This window comes from Xyrauchen texanus, chromosome 47 (assembly GCF_025860055.1).
Source record: "Xyrauchen texanus isolate HMW12.3.18 chromosome 47, RBS_HiC_50CHRs, whole genome shotgun sequence".
In the NCBI taxonomy this organism is placed as follows: Eukaryota; Metazoa; Chordata; class Actinopteri; order Cypriniformes; family Catostomidae; genus Xyrauchen; species Xyrauchen texanus.
Genome location: NC_068322.1, coordinates 5023717 through 5048762, shown reverse-complemented (window position 1 = coordinate 5048762; position 25046 = coordinate 5023717). Strand labels below are relative to the sequence as shown.

The 25046-nt window shown below is 36.9% G+C and overlaps 1 protein-coding gene across 6 annotated transcripts in view; it reads left to right on the top strand.

The window, feature by feature from the left end:
- The window catches only part of LOC127639072 (non-muscle caldesmon-like), a 72359-nt gene extending 47634 nt beyond the window's left edge, over positions 1–24725 (top strand). For 2 of the 6 annotated variants that reach the window (XM_052120911.1, XM_052120912.1), the window contains exons 5-16: positions 179–214; positions 304–549; positions 1835–1932; positions 3112–3382; positions 6859–6999; positions 8459–8502; positions 10832–10907; positions 12225–12362; positions 12479–12574; positions 17361–17429; positions 20211–20247; positions 23330–24725. In XM_052120911.1, the coding sequence (XP_051976871.1) occupies positions 179–214; positions 304–549; positions 1835–1932; positions 3112–3382; positions 6859–6999; positions 8459–8502; positions 10832–10907; positions 12225–12362; positions 12479–12574; positions 17361–17429; positions 20211–20247; positions 23330–23343 (1266 nt within the window). In that variant the 3' untranslated portion in view covers positions 23344–24725. Of the gene's footprint in view, positions 1–178; positions 215–303; positions 550–1834; positions 1933–3111; positions 3383–6858; positions 7000–8458; positions 8503–10831; positions 10908–12224; positions 12363–12478; positions 12575–17360; positions 17430–17712; positions 17757–17876; positions 20187–20210; positions 20248–23329 lie in introns of those variants that run through there. The other 4 variants (XR_007969920.1, XM_052120913.1, XM_052120915.1 and 1 more) reach the window with 4 other exon arrangements.
- The last annotated feature ends 321 nt before the right edge of the window (positions 24726–25046 follow it).

The following is a 25046-nucleotide window of genomic DNA, read 5'->3' as shown; positions in this document are numbered from 1 at the left end:
GAAAGTCAGACAGGTTTGGAACAACATGAGTGTAAGTACATGTTGACAGAATTTTCGTTTTTAGTGAATGACTCCTTTAAAACTCAGTATTTATTGATTTTATGATTCGTCTAACTAAGCAAACACTGTTTAGTGCTGAAGGTTTGCGTTTATGTAATTTAACCTTGTTCACTTGTAGGAATCCATTGAGAACATTTCTAAAATACCAGACAAGGTATGGCAGTGTTTTTTTTTTGGGGAAATAGCTATCCGTTTTTCTCTCAATTGACCCAACAAAGCATTTGACAGCAGTTCCCTTCATAGGACAGTAGTGAGCAGGACCATGTGCCTTCTTCTAAAGTAAATGAGGTCATTTTAAACAAAGACGCTGATGGTTCTGCAGTTGTATCAGAGACAGATGTGGAAAATGGCACCACAGTATGCACAGAAGGTGTACAGGAGGAAAAGAGTGAGACAGAGGAATTGACAGACAATGGATTGGATGTAATGAGTGTTGCAGAAAACTGTGAGAAAACGAAGAAAGAGTTTTCAGAAACTGATGAGGCTTTGGTAAGAGTCTGGAATTGTATATAGGACTGTGTATGGATGGATGGTTTGGATTTTGGGTGAAAAATAATCATTTTTAACAGATCAGGTACAAAAACATTTTCATGAGTTCATTTGAATTAGGGACAGCTGTGTTCTTTGCAACTTTGAAAACAAAATCTCCCCAAAATCTTAAATTAATCCCAGCACTGGTTTGAACACAGAATGTCATGACTGCACCAGCGTGTACCTTGCAAGTATCAGTATGATTGGAAAAGGGTAATTCTCAGGAAAAAGGTGCATTCAGAATGCCAATTTCAATCCTAATTCATCACTATTATATTTTAACTGAATTCTACCTACATTTTGGTTTTATTATTATTAAAAAAATAACTTTTTTCACTAATCCTTGTCCTTGCACTTTTGTCCAGCCCCATTATCCTGGGATATTTCCCTTTTAAAAAACATATTTGGATCTTTCTGACATGTGTAATGACATCACAACATATATTTACAGTATATGGCCTTGTAAAGCTCAATATCAAAATCATGAGTGATATTTCATAATAAAATCAAATATAATTTTTGGCACAAAGAACAAGAATATTGACTAAAAAATAATGTGGTGTTATGTAATGATATTTGCTGCATACGGCCGTTATTAGACGTTTGTAAAGTATTCAATGGAAAGGAGGAGGCGAGAACCGGCTTGACAATATAAATCATAGTTTAATGGTAAACTGAAAAGACAACAAAAACACACAGGACGGACATGTCCGCTAACGATCTCTCTCTCCCGCACGCCCTCCGCCCTGCCACAACGTTCTTTTATTATTCAGCCCCAAACACAACAGGGTTGGCACAATACATGTTTTGTAAAAGAAATGTAATATGTTATTATTATTATTATTGTAATTATAATCATTGTAATTTAGTTCATTTAATAATAAATTGTGATTTATTATTAGGCACCACCAATTTCTGAGAATGACCCGGAAAGTTTCACATTAGACAAATGCAGTGATTAAAATCTGATCTATTCAATGATAAGTGGTTGCACACTGTGTGTTCTCTGCTTGCTGCATGACTATGAGGAGTTTATAAGCCTGAGTGTGTGTATTTGTATGTATACTCCTCACAGGCTCACGCCTCTTATTTTAATCATTTATCCACTGAGTGAACTTAGAGCACCCAACAGTCACTGTATTGAGCATTGTGTTCTTCTAAAACCCTTCTAGCTTGCACAGACTCTCCCACACACATGCATATCACATGCACACATCACTTATATCTGGTTGTGTGTGTGCAGATTGAAGATGAAGATGTGACGAGGAAGAATAAACAGCAAAATGGAGGAGTGTGTGATGACAGCCCTCCCAAACACAAGAAAGCCGAGAGGACTATCAGGTCAGTGCTGGTGTAAACAACTAATAATTGTCAAAAGATGGTCCAGGCTTTTCTTTATTAAACAATTTAGATTGTCCTCAATTCTGAATCTAGGGGCCTGTACATATTATAATGATTGTGTGAATGTCCAGGGAGCTGTTAAAAGCTCAAAAAAGTGGTATAGCAGGTTGGAATGTACTTATGTAGAGAGATTACAATGCACATATCTGTGTTTGTCAGCTTGGTGCATGTTTGAGAAAATGTGGGTGAATTAAAATAGCCTACTACCAGTCAAAAATTTGGTCTCAATTTATGTATCTCATGATCTCATAAACCTTGTTATTTAAAGGCTTATGCTAAATAAGTTTTGTCGACATATGTAAATTGTCTGCTTGTGGATTTCGTTACAAAATTAACATTTCGGAAGTGAAGTGTGTGATTTCTGTGCTGCTAGTGGGTAACAGAATTGCAAAAATATTAATTGTTTTCGAACAGGTTTACAGAGCACTCCCCCTATCTGTCATTGGTTGAACAAATGTATAATCCCACCCCAAACTCACACCAGTGGCTGAGCCACTCAGTACGTTTACATGTGCAGTTATAAATGAACAACAGGCATCTCTTGGCATCTGTCTTTCCAAGTATACACGGCACAATGCATATTTGAATATTTTAAGGAAGGACGCCTAGAAAGTATGGGTAATGCATGGTCTTTCAGAGCCTCCAAACAACGACGGGGCCCATTTTTGCCTGATTATGGTACGATTTTAGTCAAACTAAAATGTTTAAATTCAATTTTAACGAGACAAATTATTGATTAAGTCTGAGTGAAATTGAACTTTTAAAGTGCATGTTATCATACTGAAAGTTGCTGTGTCAAGCTGATTCCAGTTCTGGTCCGATTAAATTGTTTACATGCTGAACGAATCTAAAATCACATTATTTAGGTCTGTTAGTCCGTCTTTGACGTGACTTATATTCACATCCTGAACAGCCCAGAGCTTTAGTTGAGGAAGTATTTGACTTTAGTCACCTGATCCGCAGTATCCTAAGGGCTGTTCTCAGGTGTAACCGGAGTGTGCTGATTCACCATATTTCTGTGTGAATAGGTTGGGTTTTCTGTACTTGTAAAAAAAACATGCAAAGGTGTTGACATGTGACTCACCTTTTATCCTTGTTTCTTGTGTTTGCGTGTGACAGTCGAAGCAGCCTGCGTTCTACTGAGGTGCCGGAGGCTGATGACGCAGATGGTGAAGATGCCCGCTTGGAGGCTGAAAGAAAGCTGGAGGAGCTGAAGAGACGGAGGGATGAGATGGAGAGCGAGGAGTTTGAGAGAATGAGGCTGAAACAGCAGGAGGCCGAGGTAGAGCTGGAGGAGCTAAGGAGGAAGAGGGAGGAGAGGAGGAAGGTGTTGGATGAGGAGGAGCAACAGAAGAAACAGGAGGAGACTGAGAGGAAAGCCAGAGAGGAGGTGCGTTCACCAAAAATGAAATTTTGGTCACCTTGTTCTAGACCCATATGACTTTGTTTCTTTAATGGAACGCATAAGGAGATGTTGTTAAAATTATAGCTTCAGTCATAATTCTCTATCATTGATGAAAGTGAATTGCCGAACATCTCCTTTTGATCCATGTACAAAAAAGATTTTTGTTTATTTATGTGTGCTTAGCATTTAAAAGCTTAAGATATTACTCTATTCAACTTTAAGGGCAGTATATTACAAAAACCATTGTATAGTGGTACAGTGATGGTACAAGTCATTAATACTATGATGGTAATATCATTGTGGGACTGAATTAGGATATTACCATGTACTGTGCAGTGGTATGTACATGCCAATATGATCATGGTACTCAATTAGCATGTTAGCATGTACGGTACAATTAGCAATTTAGCATGCACAGTGGTAATTACATGGTAGCCCTAACAAAAAATCAAAATATTTGAAAAACTTGCTGCAAACTTGCCGAATATTTCGCACTCATTATTTTCATATGCAAACAGTGGCGGCCCGTGCATTTCTAGTCTAGGCCTTCAGTGCGAATCATGCCATTAAGAAAACACTGCTTCACAATGAATAAGACACCCTATGCCAATGAACATCATACATTATGTCACAGTCGACTAATAAAAGCAATTGACATTTTAAAAACATGTCCACGCACGAAAGCCAAAACCAAGGAGGTTGGTTTTGGCTTTCGATAAATTTTGCTTGCAATAAATTTTGTTTGTAAATAAAAACAATAAAAACTTGAACTGACACTGAATGCTCAAGCCAGCATAATTAACACTAAGAAAACTCCTGAAGTTGCTGTTAAAAAAGCAAAAAGCACTTACCAATTTACTTGAAGTGAAAAGCCGCCCTCCTTTCCTGTTTACATCTCGGGTTCTTAAATCGATTATGATCTCTTTCTCAATGGTGACAGCGGCAGTTACAGCCATCAGCCATTGCTTGTACATTTTTAGTTTTTTTACTGTTCGTCTTTAGATGAATTATTAGTGGAAAGCAATTGAAAATACATAGGCAAAGAGGTAAATGAGAATGGAAGGATAAAAAAATATACTATTTATTAGGCATGTTAGGCCCTGAGAATTCGCTGTATGCAAATGAGCTTGAAATTTACCTCAAATGTTTGCCAGACGTTTGCAGCTCTTCACCAGTAGTGGTGAACCTGCAGCCAACATTTGGCAACAATGAAGAGTTTGCCGCAAAGCTCATTTGCGTATGAAAATAACTTTGCCAGAACTCTCAATATTTGTAAGGGAATATATATCAACATGGTACTGAATTAGCATATTAGCATGACCAATTAGTATATTGGCGTGTACGTTGGTAATACATCGTATGCAAAGGTACTTCAAAGAATATTGTGATACAAAATCTTTGGTACTTTTTATTAATAATAACTTTTAAACAGTGTTGTGTGTTATGCATTACTAAGTAATTAATTACTGTAATTAAATTACTTTTTCATTGAAAAAATTAAAGGAAGGGATTACTCTTAATTTTTCAGTAATTTAATTTCAGATACTTCTGATATTATTGCATTAAATACTGTATAGACTCTATAACAATTCTATATTAAAACAATAGTGAATTTAAAGACTAAATTCAACATCTAATTTTAAAATGTATATTTTCTAATTTAAAGCAACCCCCTTCAATTCTTTGGCTAGTTCATTAATCATTGATTTGATTTTATATGATTTATTTGAAAGAATTAAAAGAAAAGTTTCATGTCTATCCTTGTATTTTTCATCTGGTCGAGGTTGATCAGGGTTTTAGAAAGTAATAAGTAATGCAGTTACTTTACAGAAAGAGTAATTAGTACAGTAATCTAATTACACTGTGGAAGATGAAATTAGTAGTTAGTAATTAATTACTTTTTAGAGTAACTTTCCCAACACTGCTTTTAAAGGAATATTCCAGGTTCAATACAAGATAAAGTGATAGTTCACCCAAACAAAATGTATTCTCTTATCATTTACTCACCCTTATGCTCTTTAGGTCTATACAATACAAGTGAATGGTGATCAGAACTTTGTAGCTCCAAAATACAGATTACTAATGGATTAATTCTATGTTTCCTTTATGTGATTTTTTTGGAGCTAGAAAGGTATGATCAACATTCACTTGCATTGTGAGGACCAAGATAGTTCGGATAATCTTCTAAAAATCGACGTTTGTGTTCAGCAGAAGAAAGAAAGTCATACACATCTGGGATGGCATGAGGCTGAGTAAATGATGAGAGAAGTTTTATTTTTGGGTGAACTATGTCTTTAAGCTCAATCGTCAGTAAGTTACAATGGAAGTGATTGGAGGCCAATTTTTTTACATTAAAATACTCACTGTTTCAAAAATAAACAAGACATAAACAATATGCATGTAAACATGATTTTAGTGTGATAAAATCACTTACAAACCTTTTCTGTGTAGTTATCCAATTTTACAACTTTGTTGCCATGACGATGTAACTTCAACAAACCCTAAAAGATTTAAACATCTTAACAGCTCAAATAATACACACATTTTGACAGAATAATTAATATAAGAGCTTTTATAAAATTATAAGCTTCAAATTTCTGCCTTTAAACTCCAAAACTGGCCCCATTCACTTACATTTTAAGTGCCTCACTGCAACCCAGATTTTTGCTTTTTTTGGAGGGGCAAGTCAAAATAAATTGTTGGTTTCAAAGTTGTAGGTCTCTAATGGTGTCTAACAGTAATTCAATATCGGTCACTGCCCTCAGGAAACCTGTTTCTGTGGTGTCAATTATCTGCAATTCAACTGCTGTATATTCTTTGTCAGTATCAGGATTGGACCCTGTCATATTTCAAATGAATTTCACATCATTTACATTTACTTTATGAAAGCACATGATGTGAGTTTCACATGACTGCTCATGGGTTTCAAACCATGGCTGTCTCTAATAGCGGCTGTCTGTCCTCGTGGAGGCCTGCTCTTAGCATTGTAATGCAAATATGTTCCTTGTTGCTAATGAAAAGCGGCAGTAAATGAAAAAGTACTAATTAGAGATTAGTGGACCCCATGCTGATGCTAGTGAGCCATGCCAAAAACCGTGGTGTAAATAAAAAGACTTCTTTATGATTCCCCAGCTGCTGTGGAATGCAGCCGGCCACCAGTTCGCTAATGTTATGCTTCCACAGAGAGATGCGAGAGACACAGTCAAGATTTTGTTTTTCATTTTGTTTTCTGATTATGTCTATTGTTTATTACATTTTTTTTTTTTACTTAAATGCTTAATACCTAAAATAAATGACATATTTCTTACCTATACTATACATTAATTGCATGTATTGCTTTGCACATTTTACTATTAAAATCATGTCTTTAGCCGTTTACACTTCTTATTTTTTGTAATTATTTTGCAATTTGCACTTTACCACTATTTATTTGATAAACATGTGTTTATTTTTTTCCACAGGAGGAAAAGAGGAGAATGAAGGAAGAGATTGAGAAGAGGAGAGCAGAGGCCGCCGAGAGGAGACAGAAGGTGGAGGAGTCAGTGGACGGAGAGGCCAGGAAGCCCTTTAAGTGTGTCAGTCCCAGAGGATCGTCCCTGAAGGTCAGTGGCCTCCCTCTCTACTCTATATCACCCAGTGTCAGCTGACTCATAGGAACACACTGTCCTCATGCTAAAGCCATGATATGCAATATCTCATAAACATAACTAGGAGGTTGTTAGACTATACAATCATTACAAAATATTGCCATGCTAACCATAATTTCCACCAAAATACCACACCATAAAACTAGTATTGGTAACTTGGTATGATCCACCAATGTCAAACTGCAAAGCATCAGTATTTGTGTCAGGTTTTCTAGTATACCTTTTTAAAGCATCTTTTAAACAAGATAAATTTACTTGAAAAGCACAACTGCGCAAGCAATTGAGACTTGTTTGCAGAAATAAGATTTTCATGTTTTAAGAGTAAACCATGATTCAATATGTTCCAGTATTCATTTATTATGGTTCTACAGCTGTAACAATAACTGTAGTCACTATGGCGGAAACTTTAGTTTCCATGGTGATTTGTTTGAAAGGGAAATAGAATCAGGCCTATTTGTTTGTGTGTCGAGACCACTGATTTATATATATTTATCACTTCCCTTTCTATTTATTATACACTGATGATACATTCACAGATGTGCTTTGTGATCATGTGCACTGTATGTGTTGCATGCTGTGTTGTATTTGCTTATGTGATTTTAATTCCTATTATGTGAGTTATTGAGCCAGATAATGCTGTGTTTCCCAGATATCTGAACTTTATTTGTTCTTTAGTATTGTGTTGATACTGCACTCTTGGTATGTTTTGATCAGTTTTGCTCATTTAAACACTATGAATCTCTTTTCCTTTTACTATGATATTCTTTTCCTTGTCTTTCTTGATTTAAATGCAGTTTCCCACTGTGAATGGTTTTGAAGACTGTTTTGGAATCCGTCTTTTACTAAAAAATGCAAAATGGCATGGTGGTGTTTTTGTGATAAAGCCGAGCTCCTGTCTTTGAGATGTGAATTCTGAAGGGACAGAAAGACCATTAGACTAATAGGATTACTGTAACCACATTCTACCAGAGCCGATTCAAACACGCCTGAGAATGGGGAATTTTCTGCTGCCGAGTATTTTAGGAACTCCCACATTCATTTGAGGGGAGGAGTAATCTTTTTTATTTTTATTTTTTTTTATTTGGGGGGGTGGGTGTATGTGTGATGTGATGTGTGTTTGTCTGTGTGGTTTTTGTTGTTGCTCAACGGGAACACTTTCCCCCCTCTTAGCCTCGTTGTCATATATCATAAACACAGGCCACGGTTCCCACAGAGAGAGAGAGAGGGAGAGGCTGAAAAGGGCCCTGCTTTTTCTGGCCCTGTGAGATTTTCATACTGTACAGAACAGGCTAGTCTCTTGACTCTCAGAATAGCCATCCCAGACAGACTGCGTGTGTGTGTGTGCACTCTCCACATGCACGACCAAAGCAGTGACCTTTCTTAAATTTGACAATTGTCTGATTTCTCTTCCCAGATTGGTGAAAGAGCAGAATTTCTCAACAGGTCGGCACAGAAAAGGTAATCGCTTGCTCTTTTATTCCTTACAGATATTTAATGAAAACAACACTTAATATTAAATTATGAATCAAACCCACTCAGGATGCCGACACAGTTTTCCATGCATCATTTTATTAGGCCATATCCATGGATTTGTTTACAGGCAAATTATATAGAACAGTGAAATCGCACACAGAAACTTTGAACTTTTCCTCTGTCTTGCCTGCACTCGAGTCAAATCCAGTACCTCATTCTCACCCTGCCTAGAGATAGATGACGTGAGCTACACTGGCTTCACTCTCATTGGTAGTTGCTTGCGTATGTAGCTCGTCATTTGCATAAAGTTGAACTTTTATCAACTTGTCGCTTCCCATGGCAATCTCTGTCGCCAAGGGTCATGACAGCTCATGTCGCCGAGCTATGCTCTCATTGAAAATTAATGGGATGGTGTCGCAATGTCACTGGCGTTGTGAACGGGGCTTTACACCTCTTTCAGTAAAAAGTCTGCAAATAGGGTACAATAATAAATGACTTCTCTATTTATCTATATTGATCCCAAAAGTATTTGGACACTTAAGCCCACACACAAACATTTTTAATGTTACTACAATAAATAATATTTCAAACCCACATTTTATCCATCCATCCATCCATCCATCTATCTATAGTGCTTTGAAATGTATTTTCCCACAAAATCTAACATAAAACAAAGGCGATCTGAGTTAACACAAGATACAGTTTTTAAATGATAATGATATACATTTAAACAAAAATGATGTTGGTATATCCTATACCAACTAGGCCTGTGTGAAAAATTATTTGCCCCCTTAGTTACTTATTCAAATATATAAAACTGCATTCATAGTGGGATTCATCTGGACTAGACACACCCAGACCTGATTACTGCCAGCCCTGTTCAATCAAATCAACACCTAAATAGAACTTTTTCAGCAGCATGAATTTGGCTATAACGTCTCACCCAGTAGCACACTATGCCAAGGTTGAAAGAAATTCCAGAAATGATGAGGAAAAAGTTGACTAAAATACACCAGACTGGGAAGGGTTACAAAGCTATTTCAAAGGCTCTGGGACAAAGATCCACAGTGAGAGCCATTATCTCCAAATGGAGAAAACTTGGCACAGTAGTGAACCATCACAGATGTGGCAGACCTTCCAAGAGCACAGCGACGGCTCATCCAGGAAGTCACAAAAAAGCCAAGCACAACATCCAAGGAACTGCAGGCCTCTCTCGCATCAATAAAGGTCACTGTTCATGACTCCTTTATTAGAAAGACACTGGCCAAAAATGCCATCCATGGAAGAGTGGTGAGGCGAAAGCCACTGCTAACCCAGAAGAACATTAAGGCTTGTCTGAATTTTGCCAAAACACACTTTTATGATCCTCAAAATTTTGGGAAGGATGTTCTGTGGACTGATGAGTCGAAAGTGGAACTGTTTGGAAAACAGGGGTCCCGTTACATCTGGCGTAAATCAAACAAAGAATTCCACAAAAAGAACATCATACATACAGTCAAGCATGGTGGTGGTAGTGTGATGGTGTGGGGATGCTTTGCTGCTTCAGGGCCAGGGCGACTTGCAGTAATTGAGGGAAACATAAATTCTGCTCCCTACCAGAAAATCCTAAAGGAGAATGTCTGGTCTTCAGTTGGGGAGTTGAAGCTCAAGCACAAAGCATAGGAGTAAGTCCACCACTGAATGGCTCAAAAGAAGAAAAATTAACGTTTTGGAGTGGCCTAGTCAAAGTCCTGACTTGAACCTGATTGAGATGCTGTGGCAGGATCTTAAATGGGCTGTTCATGCTCGAAAGCCCTCCAATGTGGCTGAACTAAAGCAATTCTGCAAAGAAGAGTGGGCCAAAATTCCACCACAGCGTTGTGAAAGACTGATCTCCAGTTATCGGAAGCGTTTGGTCGCAGTTAAGTTTAAGGGGGCAGTTAGTTTTTCACATGGGTGATATAGGTGTTGGATAACGTTTTTGCTTCAATAAAAAAATATAGATTTGAAACTTATTTTGTGTTTTCTCAGGTTGCCTTTGTATTAAGTTACATCTCATTTGTAAAAAATACACAAAAATAGAAGAAATCAGCAAGGGGGCAAATACTTTTCACATCACTGTATCATTCTATCCATCTATCCATCCATCCATCCATCATTCTAGTCTAAAAAATGAAAGAAAAAAATTTCACAACACATGGTATACAGTATTGATTGATGTTGACTTAAGCCATCTTTGATTTTGAAAGTGATGCATATGTGTTTTAAATACAAGCATGTGCTGACTTCAGTGTGTGTGTGTGTGTGTGTGTGTGTGTGTGTGTGTGTGTCTCAGTTCTGTGAAGGCATCTCACACTCCTGTAGTGTCTAAGATTGATAACCGATTAGAGCAGTACACCACCGCAGTGCAGGTGAGTCCTACATCATCTCTTCATCCAGCTCTCAAAATCTTAATGCTGAGTATATGCAAAATACAAATCAATGGACATTAAATGCAGGATACTAGAAGGCAGCATGGTGTATATACTTATACTGAATAGAATAGAATAGAACAGAATAGAGTACAATAGAATGTTTCTACTAACAGACAGATTTGTTGTCCACACAGCCAATATGACCATTCTGAGATTATCTGGGTCAACAAATTTGGAAAGTTCAGTCATGACAACTCTCGAAATAGGTATAAACAGCATTTTATTAATGTGAATGGAATGTAGGTAGGTTTGGTCTTGGCGGAATAGATTTGCAAGACTTGCTCATCTAAAGTGCTCAGAATTATGAGTTGAGATGCGAGGTGCTGCGAGGTAAGATAGGGAAAACACCGTAGCAGATCTATACAGGTGGTGGTAGGGAAGGAGGATAGCAAAAGATTTCTCATGGCACACAGAATGGTGCAAGCAGGGTTGAGCCGGGCGTATATATGGGATTGAGAAGATAGTCAGGGGAGTTTGACTTGCTACTCAGCTAGCTAAAAGGGAGCCAATCAGCTGCGCAGAAGAGTTTCATGGCTGAACTATGCATTAATAGAAAATTAATAATGTCATTTTTTTATTATTGTTTTTTTTACTTTTAATGAAAACATTATGTGAAAGAAGTATTTATTTCAGCAATTTACTGTATTTCTGATTTGCTGTTTTTATATTATATATTGGTGATAAATATGACTGTCCCACAGTTGTGGAGTCATTTCCACCACACCAAACAATTTGCACCTAATAAAGTTTTTTCAAATGTTTCAAAAGTGTCAGTGAAGATCATGCATGAAATGAAATATGACACTATGAGGATATGTGATCAAGATAAATATCACTTGTGAGAATATTGTTTTTATACATAATTTCCAATTAAGCAGTAATTTTAACAAAATATGCAAAGTTTGAAAATAAAATTTTATTGTGTGTATTTATTAAACACAATAGAGAATTTCAGATGTGGTGGACAAATCTCCTATGATGCATGAAAATACAGTGCAGGACATTGTTAGTGCACAAAATGTTTAAAAAAAAAAAAAGTGGGTGTGAAAATATTTTGTCAAGACTTTCTAGAGGTGTCTGAAGTTGAAGAAACGGAAATATATATAGTATAGAAAGTATTTCAGTATAACTTTATATATCAGTATCAGCATCAGCCATTAAAAACAATATATCCACTAGTTTCTACATGTTGGTATACATATTTTCTCTGCATTTCCCTCTTATTCTCTTTCTTCTACCTTTCTGGCTGTACAGGGCCAAAATGAGGTCAGATCTCCCCGATCAGCTGCCATAGATCTTCCCATGGTGACGGACGGTATTCGTAACATCAAGAGCATGTGGGAGAAAGGGAATGTCTTCAGCTCCGGTGGGAGTCCGGCATCCACCAACAAGGTTCGGAGTGTTCATTCACATAGACTGGTGGGCAGGGGAGGGGTCCTCCATTTCCTGTCCCGCCTGACATCTTGATCTGTGACCTTAAAGAGAGTGTTCTCTTGTGCCTCTTACAGGATGCAGCTGGAATAAAGGTGGGTGTGGCCGGCCGCATCAATGATTGGTTGAATAAAACTCCAGAGATGGGCAAAATGTCTGGAGGAAGACCTGTGGTAAGCCCTCGGCCCTGTCTTTCACACACCTACAAATGAATCAGCTCTTTCTGATAGCTGTGCGTGCGCTGTATCAGGGTGTCCATGTGTCTTACATTTATGCCTTGTTGTCTGGCGCCACCTAGTGTTACTGGTTCAACAACTCAAAGGGACAGAACATGGATTATTGAATTTGTATTTCTAAAAAGATTATGTTAGATAAATGTAAAGATGAATGTGTTGGTTAAACCTTTTGCAGAGAATTGAATTACAGTTTTGTATACATTTGACTAGTTATGTAATCACATAGAACAGGCAAAAAAACAGGCAAGAAATAACGCTGAATGTAAGACAGTACGACACATTAACTATTTAATTCCTGTCCAGTTAAACATGCTGTCTTCTGACTAAGGTCCATTTATCCTCAACAGTGCAGTGCAGTTATTCAGTGTTTGGCTGTCGCTATGGAAACCATAGAACTGAGGTTTAACAGAGATTATTTAGCAGAGACGGGCCACTTCTATTAAAATTAATGGGAGAAATTGGAACGTTCATCTAAGGAGCTCTGAGCCCGACAGTCAACAGATGCAAAAACGAAGTCCTGCCTTACAGATAAAAGAGCCAATCACCTTTTAGATACAGACATTACCTGTTAATTACCTTTGGAACATGCAGGCACATTAGCTATACAAGCTGGGAACATTTAGTTTTTTAGCATAATATGAGGTAAAGAATCACAATTTATGATTCCAGTATTTTCAGATTTTATTGCTGATATTAAATTTGAGATTTTGGTCTTTCTCTATTCAGTTAGATAGGAGCTGCACTGTCATGACAAGAAATAGCCTCACTAGAGCATTCCAAAGATGGTGACAGTGGACTGACTTGCTTAGAAAAACTTTGGGTTTAAGTCTAGAGAAGTCATTGTGCTTCCCCAGATGATGTCATATGTTTGTGCAGTCGTGAATCAAAAGCCACAGTCACCATTTGAGCTGAACATGACCACAAAACATCATTCAAAGCTAGCTTTAATAAATCCGTTTAGTCAACCTCAATGAAATTACAAGATTTGATTAGACCTAATTATATAAAGGAAATAATTGTAATTTACATTTATTTTCAATTGGTTCACTTTATAAATCCACCTCTAAAGAACAGGAAGTGTTATGAGTTTTACATTTACCTTTTCTACTTTGTGGTGTTTCTCGTTCTGGGGTGGTTTTGTTATGCTTTCACATGTTAGAAAGTAGGATAATGTTACAGGGTAAATTTACACCTCATTTACACTTGCCCATTGGGTTTAACATATTAGGACTGGCCTTTGACCTGTTGCAAAACCCATCTATCTATCTATCTATCTATCTATCTATCTATCTATCTATCTATCTATCTATCTATCTATCTATCTATACCGTATATGTATACATAACTTGTTATATTTTTAAATGTTGTTATTGTTAAATGTATGCATATGTATTTATTTATGTATGTATTATTTCATTAATCAATTAACGTCGTACAAAGTCCAGTAAACATAAAAAGCTAAATCAATATTTGGTGTGAGCACTTTTGCCTTCAAAACAGCACCAATTTTCCTACTAACACCTGGACACAGTTTTTCTTGGTTGTTGATAGATGGGATGTTCCAAGCTTCTTGGATAATTCACCACAGTTCTTCTATCTATTTCAGCTGTCCCAATTACTTCTGTCTCTTTGTGTAATCCCAGACTAATCCGATGTTCAGTGGGGGGCTCTGTGGGGGCAATGCCATCTGTTGCAGGGCTCCCTGTTCTTCTATTCTAATCTCTTGGCAAAAGGAACTTTTGGGAGTATAACATTTATATTTCCTATAGACACACTAAAGTAGCAGATTTAAATAACCATCTTAAGACAAATTTGAGAAACATTTTGTGTGCCTTAGACTTTTGCACAGCAATGATTTTCATGTGGTATGTATTTGTGTAATGAGGGAGGGTGTGGTGAAAGTGACTAACACCTTATATCAAGGTGTGCATAATTATTAGGCAGCTTCATTACCTCAGGTAAAATGGGCCAAAAACGAGATTTAACTGGCACTGAAAAGTAAAAACTTGTAAAAATGCCTTTCAGATGGATGCAACACTCTTGAAATAGCTAAACTATTGATGCGTGACCACCAGACAATCAAAAGTTTTGCTGTGAATAGTCATCTGGGGTGCAAAAAATGCATGGAGAAGAAAAGGCGCAAATTAACTGCAAAAGAATTGAGAAATTTAATTTGAAGCTACCAGGAACCCATTATCCTCCAATGCTGCTATATTCCAGAACTGCAACCTATCTGGAGTGTCCAGAAGTACAAGGTGTCAAGTGCTCAGAGACATGGCCAAGATCAAGAAGACTGAAACACGCACCACCACTGAATATACCTGAAGACAGATGTTTTCTGGACAGATGAAATGAGAGTGATTCTTGATGGACCAGATGGATGGGCCCGTGGCTGGATCACTAATGGACACAGGGCACCACTTCGAGTCAGGTGCTAGCAAGGTGGAGGAGGGGTACTGGTATGGGCTTCTATCATTATGGACGAGCTAGTTGAACCTTTTCGAGTTGAAGATGGACTGAAACTCTACTCCTAAACATACTGCCAGTGTCTGGAAAGTATTTTCTTCAAGAAGTGGTACAGGAAGAATTCCTCAGCATTCAAGAAGGCCATGATCTTTATACAGGACAATGCTCCATCAAATGCATCCAAGAACTCCACTGCTTGGCTAGCCAGTAAGAGCTTCAAAGATGCCCAAATAATGACTTGGCCCCCTTCCTCACCTAGCTTAAATCCTATTGAGAACTTGTGGGCCCTTCTCAAACGTGAGATTTATAGTGAGGGAAGAAAATACACCTCTTTAAACAGCATTTGGGAGGCTGTGGTTGCTGCTTCAGTGAAAGTTGATCGTGAACAAATCAAGAAACTGACTCCATGTATGGAAGGCTCATGGCAGTTATTGAAAAGAAGGGTGGCTATATTGGTCGCTGAATATTTTTGAAAGGTCTTTCTTTACTTATTTGTTGCATTTACTCTAAAAATTGAGAATAAACAATTGAGTTGGGAGAAATAATTTTTCTAATTTATTTGCCTAATAATACACACTTGTATATCCTCCTGAGAAAGACAAAACTCACTTTTCCTTTGTTAAACATTCAGGTTTGAGGTTCAATAACATATTTGGATTGACTCAGAGCATTGTGTTTGTTCAACAATAAATGTAATCCTGAGGAATACAATTTGCCTAATAATTGTGCACGTAGTGTGTATATATATATATATATATATATATATATATATATATATATATATATATATATATATATATATACACACACACACACATACATTTGAAGTCAGAAGTTTACTTAGACTTAGGTTGAAGTCATTAAAACTAATTTTTACCACTCTACAGATTTAATATCAGCGAACTATAGTTTTGTCAAGTCTTTTAGGACATCTACTTTGTGCATGACATGAGTAATTTTTCCAACAATTGTTTACAGACAGATTGTTTCACTTTTAAATGACTATATCACAATTCCAGTGGGTCAGAAGTTTACATACACCAAGTTAACTGTGCCTTTAAGCAGCTTGGAAAAATCCAGAAAATGATTTCAAACCTTTAGACTATTAGACAATTAGCTTATGATAGGAGGTGTACTGAATTGAAGGTGTACCTGTGGCTGTATTTAAGGCATACCTTCAAACTCAGTGCCTCTCTGCTTGACATCGTGGGAAAATCAAAAGAAATCAGCCAAGACCTCAGAAAACTAAATTTGGACATCCACAAGTCTGGTTCGTCCATGGGAGCAATTTCCAAATGCTTGAAAGTACCACGTTCATCTGTACAAACAATAGTATGCACGTATAAACACCATGGGACCACGCAGGCATCATACCGCTCAGGAAGGAGACGCATTCTGTCTCCTAGAGATGAACGTAGAAATCCTAGAATAACAGAAAAGGACCTTGTGAAAATGCTGGAGGAAACCATTTGACAAGTGTCTATATCCACAGTAAAATTAGTCCTAGATCGACATGACCTGAAAGGCTGCTCAGCAAGGAAGAAACCACTGCTCCAAAACTACCATAAAAAGCCAGACAAAAGTTTGCAAGAGTACATGGCAACAAAGATATTACTCTTTGGAGAAATGCCCTCTGGTCTGATGAAACAAAAATGTAAACTGTTTGGCCATAATGTTATGTTTGAAGGAAAAAGCGAATGTGATGAAAGAAATAAAAGCTGAAATAAATCTTTCTTTCTGCTATTATTCTGACATTTCACATCCTTAAAATAAAGTAGTGATCCTAACTGACCTAAGACAGGGAAAGTTTTCTACAATTAAATGTCAGGAATTGTGAAAAACTGAGTTTAAATGTATTTGGCTAAGGCGTATGTAAACTTCTGACTTATATTTATATTTATATACAGACAAACAGACAGACATAGAGCAGCATTTCTGACCAATGACCAGTCTGTCTGATATAAAATGGTGCACCTCACCTTGGCCTTCACTGTTTTCCTGTGTCTGCTTTTTCTCCTCCACTGTTAGATGTCCCTTTGTTTCTTGGTAGTCTTCTTTTCCCTGGGCTTCTTTCCTTTGCCCTCTCTCCTGCTTTCTGTCTCTCTGCTGAAGATCAGGTATGAAATCCATCCCCTCTAAGCATGCTCCTCTGCCTTAAGGACTGTTGTGTCTCTTCTGTCATTCCTTTGGATTGGCATAAGTTCAGTAGTTCAGGGCCACCTCATGTGTGATATGACAAATTCTTTCCCTTCTGCAGGACCTGAAACCGGGCGACGTGACCAGCAAACGCAGTCTATGGGAAAACAAAGGTTCCTCTGCTACCAGGGTAACCATACAGGAATTATTTTCAATCAGTGAACCCTCACCTGGTTATTTTTATACACAGCATTATTCAGTTGCCCCTAGAGTGTGAATAAACAACCACTTATTTGTCCAAACAACAGGCTGTGGGTTTTAAAAACCCCATATGCCATTAGGACACACTTTGAGGATGGTTAAAGTTGTAACACAGCTCTAACCTAATATCTGTAGTAATCCCAGATAAACACAATGAATAACTTCTAGAAAGTAACATTGCTGTAATGTTGCCTGTGTTTTTTTGTTTGAAGCCGTCCCCTTGCTAATTGTCGACAGATCTGAAAACCTTGAGGAGGTAAATGTTACTTTATCACAAAGGAATGCCAGTGTTTGATAAGCCACATTTAATGCACTTGTCACCAGATGGCTTAGAAACAATGATGTCATGCCTTTGGCTTTGTTTGTTGTTTCACAGAGCATCTATCTTTCTCTCATTCACTGCACTGAGAACAGGAAGTTCAGAGCTATCCAGAGCTACTGATTGTAGCTGAAGTCATCAAATGTGAAGGCTAGGGTATACTTTGATTTATCGTGTGCTGTTCCGTCTCGCACACTGTCAGGTGCTCAGCCTTTTTATAGTATAATCTTTTGACCACAAGCCCATATGGAAGTTTTCAATGCACGCACTTTACGACTGCTTTATGATACTCTTTTAGCACAGTTAACAGCTGGCACATGCGCCAATGATGTGCAAGGATGCAGCATGCCTAGAAAAACTAGGCTGCACGTGGACAGTCCATGCGGAGTGTGTTGACGATGAAATTTGCATCACACGCACTGTGCGCTAGACATACCAGCACGCGGAAAACCAAAGTATACTTTGACCTTTACTACTTGCTTTTTTCATAACGTCCCATAGGAATGAACTGGAGATTTATGTGATGAAATGGAGATTAAATTAATTTCAGTAAAATGTTCTTTTAATTTGGTGAAAATTGATTGGGTATTATTCATATTCATTTTAATGAAGTGTGACATCGCAAAACATCTTTTATCTTGTCGTTTTTCTATAAAGAAAAATGTATAGTACTTGATTACATACTGCAAAGACTGTGAATCAGAATGGAGGCAAATGCTTATCACGTCTACTGAAAAGAACAAAGCCCATTTGATAGCGATTACAAGTTATAACATTGGTGTAAGTGTATGGAACCATATTCACTACAATACTGTACACAATGAGTTACATTTTTTACCTTAAAGCAAATTTAGGTGTCCTTACTGATGTAGCATGTAATTCTCCAGATTTTTTGCTATAAAATTTAAATATATTGTTTCTATACTTCTATATCACCAATTTTAAATCAATTGTTTAATATTTTTCAATTGTTTTTAATGTGATTACATCATTTGCAATGCTTCGTGAGATTGTAGTTCATTCCCTTATTAAAGACGCCAAGAACACAGTCCTGTACCTTTGGTTTTTGTCCGATTTTCAACTACTTTTTTGCTTCAAATTGAAGTTTGTAATGTTGTGATTCACCTCAGAGCTGGTTGGTTTCTCACGGCTTAGAACTGTTTTTATAAAGGATCTTAAGAAATGACTATGGAAGTAATTAATGTGAAAAATGCTTCCAAAACCGAGATGGCCAAAAAAGTGGGTGGGCACTATTGCGCTTTAATCCATTTCAAACTATCCAAACAAGCAGTTCTTCAATAGACTTGCGTTAGAAAATGTGATAATATGGCAGATGGCATTTGCCATCACCCCTTTACAATGGTATTTGCTCATTGTGAGAAGATCTGTTTTAACATATGGAAGTTGCGCTTGGAACTAGCTGACCAAACATGGGCCACTGTCCACACACACACACCCCTCACGAATAGAAACCAGTTCCAACGCTTACATGAGTTGATCCAATCATCTGAACCTGAAAAGGCATTCCCACAGGCCCTTGCCTTCTGTTAAGGCACATTTGTATATGTGGATGATGTTGCACAGATCACACCGATAATAATTCTAGTCATTCGTAGCTCTATGTTTGGCCGTGCCAAGGGGAACGGGCACAATAGAAGCTATGGCTAGATTGTGAGGAAGGCGTCAAGATCAGGCCAAGGCCGTGGTAGGCCACAGACTGCAGTTTTGGACCAGAGCATTTAAAGGACCGTTAAATAGTGACGTAAAAGCCTAATAAAGTAAAATATGTGGTCATAACCACACTGATGTTACCAAAACCAGCAGAGATAATGGGTCATGCCTGGCAAGAATGAACCTTCACTTGTATGTGAATTTGGAAAAAGAGCACTGTATGTAACCACGCTAAGCATGTTCCTGTCATTGTACACGCAGCATGTCAGCCACTAGCTCTTTCACTAATGAATTTTTGGAGCACAAATGCACACAATATGAGAAAAAATGTATGTAAAAATGAAATGTTGCATGAAATGTGAAGACATTAATGGAATACTAGGAGGTTGGGCTGGAAACCCTGCTGAAGAAAAAACAAACAGCCAAAGGGGATTTGCTGGTCTTAGCTGGTTTGAGCTGGTTTAAAGTGCCTAAATGTCTTTTCAAATGTTACACCAGTCAACAGACAAACTAAGAACAGTAAACCGGGCTGTTTTTAGATGTTTTCAGCAGGGATGGGTTTTGCAAAACAGTTAAGCAATGCTAATTAGCAAGTTAGCATTTATTTTTAATAATCTTTTTCTTTCTTTCTCTCTCTCTCTCTCTCTCTCTCTCTCTCTCTCTCTATTCTTTCATCCTTTCTTTCTTTTGATTTGTCTCTTTGAATTATACCTCTCCCAGGTGACAAACAGTGGAGAGACCAAATCAGTCACCAATGGTAAGTGAATCTGGCCAATCAGATAAATTATTGCATAACACCATGAAATCAAATCATTGAACATTTGTGGATTTTAGTCAATTTTTATTGGCTTTTGAGTAAATGCTAGTATACTCTTTAAGTTTGACAGAATATAACTTTTAAGTATACACATTTCAAAAATTAGAAATGTGTCTTTCTTTTCTGGGAAAACAGACCAAAACTATTGATGACCCATCTTGCACTCACAGGTGAATGCAAACCTTTGGCCAGTAAAATGCTCTCTAAAATGAGAATATCCCTCCCCCTTAATAGTAAATACCACCTGCCTTCGACTAGTGATAACAAGCAGCAAATCATGAGTCATAAATTTACGTAAACTAAAAAAAATTAAAATAGGTCAAAGCTGTTCAACTTGTCCTGACATGTCCAAACTTCTTGTTTCAATAAGAAATATGACAAAAAAAGGAAAGAAAACTGTACTCGTGAAGCAGTTTCATGGGGATCCATCTACTGTATATTGTGTATGTGTGTTTGCATTACTGTTTGTTTCTTTTGTCTGTATATCCAGTTGTGGGGTCAGTGAGATGAAAAGAAGTCCTACTGTGAAGGACACATCTCACCATGTTTTGCGCCAATGCCTTAAATATAGGTGCCCATGTTGCACAACACCCACAATTCCATGTCTATGCCTCTGCCAGACAGCCCTGACAATGATAAATCATCACTGCCGGCTCTTTATTCATCAGCCGCAGTGTTTTAAAATGACTCTTTGGCATTTTGTTCTATTTTCAAAGCAGGTCATTTGTTTGCTCCTCTAGAAGAGGACGCTGTGGCCTTCAAGCATGCCAGACGATTTTTAGTTAATGGGCTAGAGGTCGTTCTTTTAGCCTATCGTGGCTTATGGCCGTCTGTCAGTCACTGCCAGCGTGGCTAAGGCTTCCTGTTAGTCACATTACTGTATGCAGTGGCAGAAGATTAACATGACTACATGTCATATGGAGATCATGAACACTTAAATCCTTCTAACTTCCATAAAATACATGAACACACGAACAGGGCATATGTAAACTGACTTACTTTACTGATTATTTTTAGATCTGGGGCACATAATAAAGGGTGTAACTGGTGGCAGCTAAACATACTACACATACACATGCCTGCAAGCTTACAGACATTTTTAATTGTCTTAGATTTTCAGCTGGATGGAGGAAAAGGGGAATTTCTCTGTACTTTAAATTTACAACACAGGAATTTGACCACAATGTTAGCTAAATCTGACAAGACCTCCGTTTGGGGACATTTGGGGAGATTTGGACATATCTAAAGTAAATCTAGATACTGTATGTAAATATTTCCAGCACTCAAACAAACATACAAATCTGCTTATTCCACTGATTCTATTTGAATTAAAACAATGGAGTGCAACAGTTCCGAAATGGAGTGCAACAGTTCCAAAATGGAGTGCAATAGTTCCGAAAGCAAAAATCCCATTCATTTATATTCCATAGGGGATTTTAAAAAAACACATTTAAACCTTTAAAGCCAGACCTACCGTAAGCTCAGGGGTTGTTGATTGATGGTATATGCTTCTGTAATCAGTCTGTGTTATTTTAACTTAATTTGTTATAAAGTGTGTTAAATAGTGGAATTCCTGCTGAGGAACTACACTACCCATGATCCTGAAGGGGAAATCTACAAATCAGATATATCACGGCAAACAAATTGCGGCAAAAAGCTCAGCAGCAATCGTGTATTTTTATGGCGCAACTGCGAATGACTCAATCAAGTTTACTATAAGCTAAAAGTATATTGATTCTGTACTTTTTTAATCAATCGTTCAATTACGTCATTCACAATGCTTCATGGGATTGTAGTTCATTATCTCATCAAAGATGATAAGTACACAGCCTTGTATTATTTGTCTATCTGCCTGATTTTCAAATACTTTTTTTTTGCTTCTAATCAAAGTTTGTAATATTGTGTATCATTCAGAGCTGGTTCATCCCTTAGAATGCTTTTATGAAGTACTTTATGAAATCCCTATGGAAATGAATGGGGACTGATCTTCTTTATAGGAATACATGTCTTGCGGATTTATTGCTGGATGGTCAAGTTTCTTTATTTATATAGTACAATTATATGTAATGCTATACAATACAACTTCACTCTAGTTTGTACTAGCAGAGGCATCATGCCCATTTAAACTGAGGGGGAATGTGCCCCCTTACAGTTTTGAGCCAAATAGATTTTGAATGGATTATTTTGAACTTTCAAACGTATTTGTTCCTTTGATTATTAAACTGAATGATTATTGCATGTGGAAAAAGAACATCTGTCTGCTATCATTGTTTTTATTTAAATATTTAAATTAGTTAATTGTACAGTGTAAGGGAAATTATGACTGGACTTTAGGTCAGACATATGGCACATTAGATTCTACTCAGAACTTAGTGCACATAAATCTGCACTTTTGTAAAGTACAAGTGAGTGAAGAAGAATGGCTTAAACTTAACAGGCTCCAAGTTCACCAGAGGTAACACCAATCACCCTCATTGTGACTTCACAAAAATCACAAATATTAACCAGCTACAACAACAATAGTCATAAGAATTAATAATTTATACATTTGTAAATACATTATTATTATTATTCTGCATAAGTACCCTTGTTTTGACCAAAAATACATAATTTATTCAAGTGCAAGTGTACTCAAAGCCAAAGTTTAAAGAACATATATATTTTATTTATGATTACAAAATGTGCCATTTCAAGTACTGTTCAATTAGAACTGCTTAAATGTTTTTTTATTAATGACAACTTTAGGATTTAGTGAGTAAGGGTAACTTAATTAAACTAGTAAGAATTGTAAAAGCTTAAGTTGAGTAAACTATATTTGTACAATTTGTGATTACTAATAATATTTACATTGTGGCAGACATTTTATTTGCATGTTTTAATTTGGTCAGTCCAATCAAGTCACAATTTTCGCTATAGGTGCCCCCTCAAAAAAATAGGTGTATGACGCCCCTGCATACTAGTTACTCCTAATTACCTACAGTATGTATGTCCTATAATTAATTTAGTGACTTTCTCTCAACAGGAATGGGCCATTAACCTTTCAAAGAAGCCACTGAGTCAGGGACCAAGAGAATGCACAACATTCCTTTTTTAAACTTTTATAAATACCAAAAAAATAATAAAAAATACAAGCATTTTATACTGTCCAGGAAGACCTATGTCAGTAGATACAGTATAAAAATATATTTGATATATGTGCCTTTGCATGGAACTTTCTTTTGCCTGAAATCTAGGCATTGAAAACTGCAGCCTGATTGGAACATTGGTCATAAATGATCCAGCTTTAACTTGTTTAGAATAACATAAAAGCAGCCAATTCCAAACATTCCATGAATAGGAGGACGAGGAGTCACATTCCGAATTGTCTTTTTGTCAAATCACAAGTTATTTTACTCAGTCAGAATGGTTTCACCTTTTCACATTTTAATTTATAACTTAAGCAAAGCTTCACATCACGTTTCATGCTCACCGTTTCCAAACAAGATATGAGCACCCGTAGAGTAGCTATATTTTGTACTTTTTGTCATAACGACACTTTTTTTTAAAATTGTCTTAATAATATATGTTAGCACATAGTCTAAGTTTTTGTAATTAACTATATATTTTACCGCTTGAAACGAGACATTTTGCTCGCTTTTGCTCTCAATATTGTTTTATATCAAAACAAGTTTTAAAGCAGCAGAAGGCCATTGTAGTCTTTCCGTTATCATTATTATTACATTATCTTTGGCTATTTTACTCTCAGATACACTGGTCTAAAGTTGTTTTTGACCACCTTTCTATAAGTGTTAATCACCTTGTGTCATGTGGAATTATCTGTATTGGTTATAAAAGACAGTAAAACTGTTTCTCTGAACTCTAAACAAAAGGAACGTGCAGTTTTATGCTTAAACATATATTTGGTCCATACTTTTTGCAAATTTTGCATGTAAAGCACAGTCAACAAAAACTTTGGTTGCTAGATAATGTAGAGATAATGAAGATAATGAAGATAATAAAGGTAATGAGAAGTTAAAGTCAAAACCCAACATTGAATATGACACCTTTGATTTCAATACAGGGCTAGTTAGCAAAACATTAGTCATTTGTTGGACTGTCAGTCAAATGTTGTTACTTAAACATTAAATACATATATAATTTCTGATATATTTGTCAGCCATAAAAATATCCAGTTCACTTTGTTTCAAAATGTTCAAAGATTCTGTATTCTGCTTGTATTTTTAACAATCAAGTTTGTACTTTTGTTTCATCTTTATGAACACTTATGTATTGTTTCAGAGTAATACTATGCAAGTCGCACCACCTTTAATTGCATCTACCTTGTTAATACATTGACCAATTGTAGCAAAATGTTTCATATGGAACAAATGTTTCATTGTGTCATTGTCTCAGCGACCACAATAAAGAGACCAATGAAAAACTACAATGTGTTTTAATATTTTAGTTCTATCATGCTCCGCTCTAACAATAGATTCTGTTCCACTAGCCAGTTGGAGCCAAGCACTAAGGTCACATGATGTGGCAGGTCTGTATTAGGTGAACTTTGAGGTTAGTTTGAATCTGTCTGTTGCCCGGACCCTTGAGATAAGACCCGCTCTCTCTTCTTGGTACATCTCAGGTAAGAGAGGCCATTAAACCTCATAACCCATCAGATACATTTTGTTTATGGATTAAAAAGATATAGTAGTCTCTTAAAAACCCATTAAAGCAATTGCATGCCCACTGGATATCATTCAGGC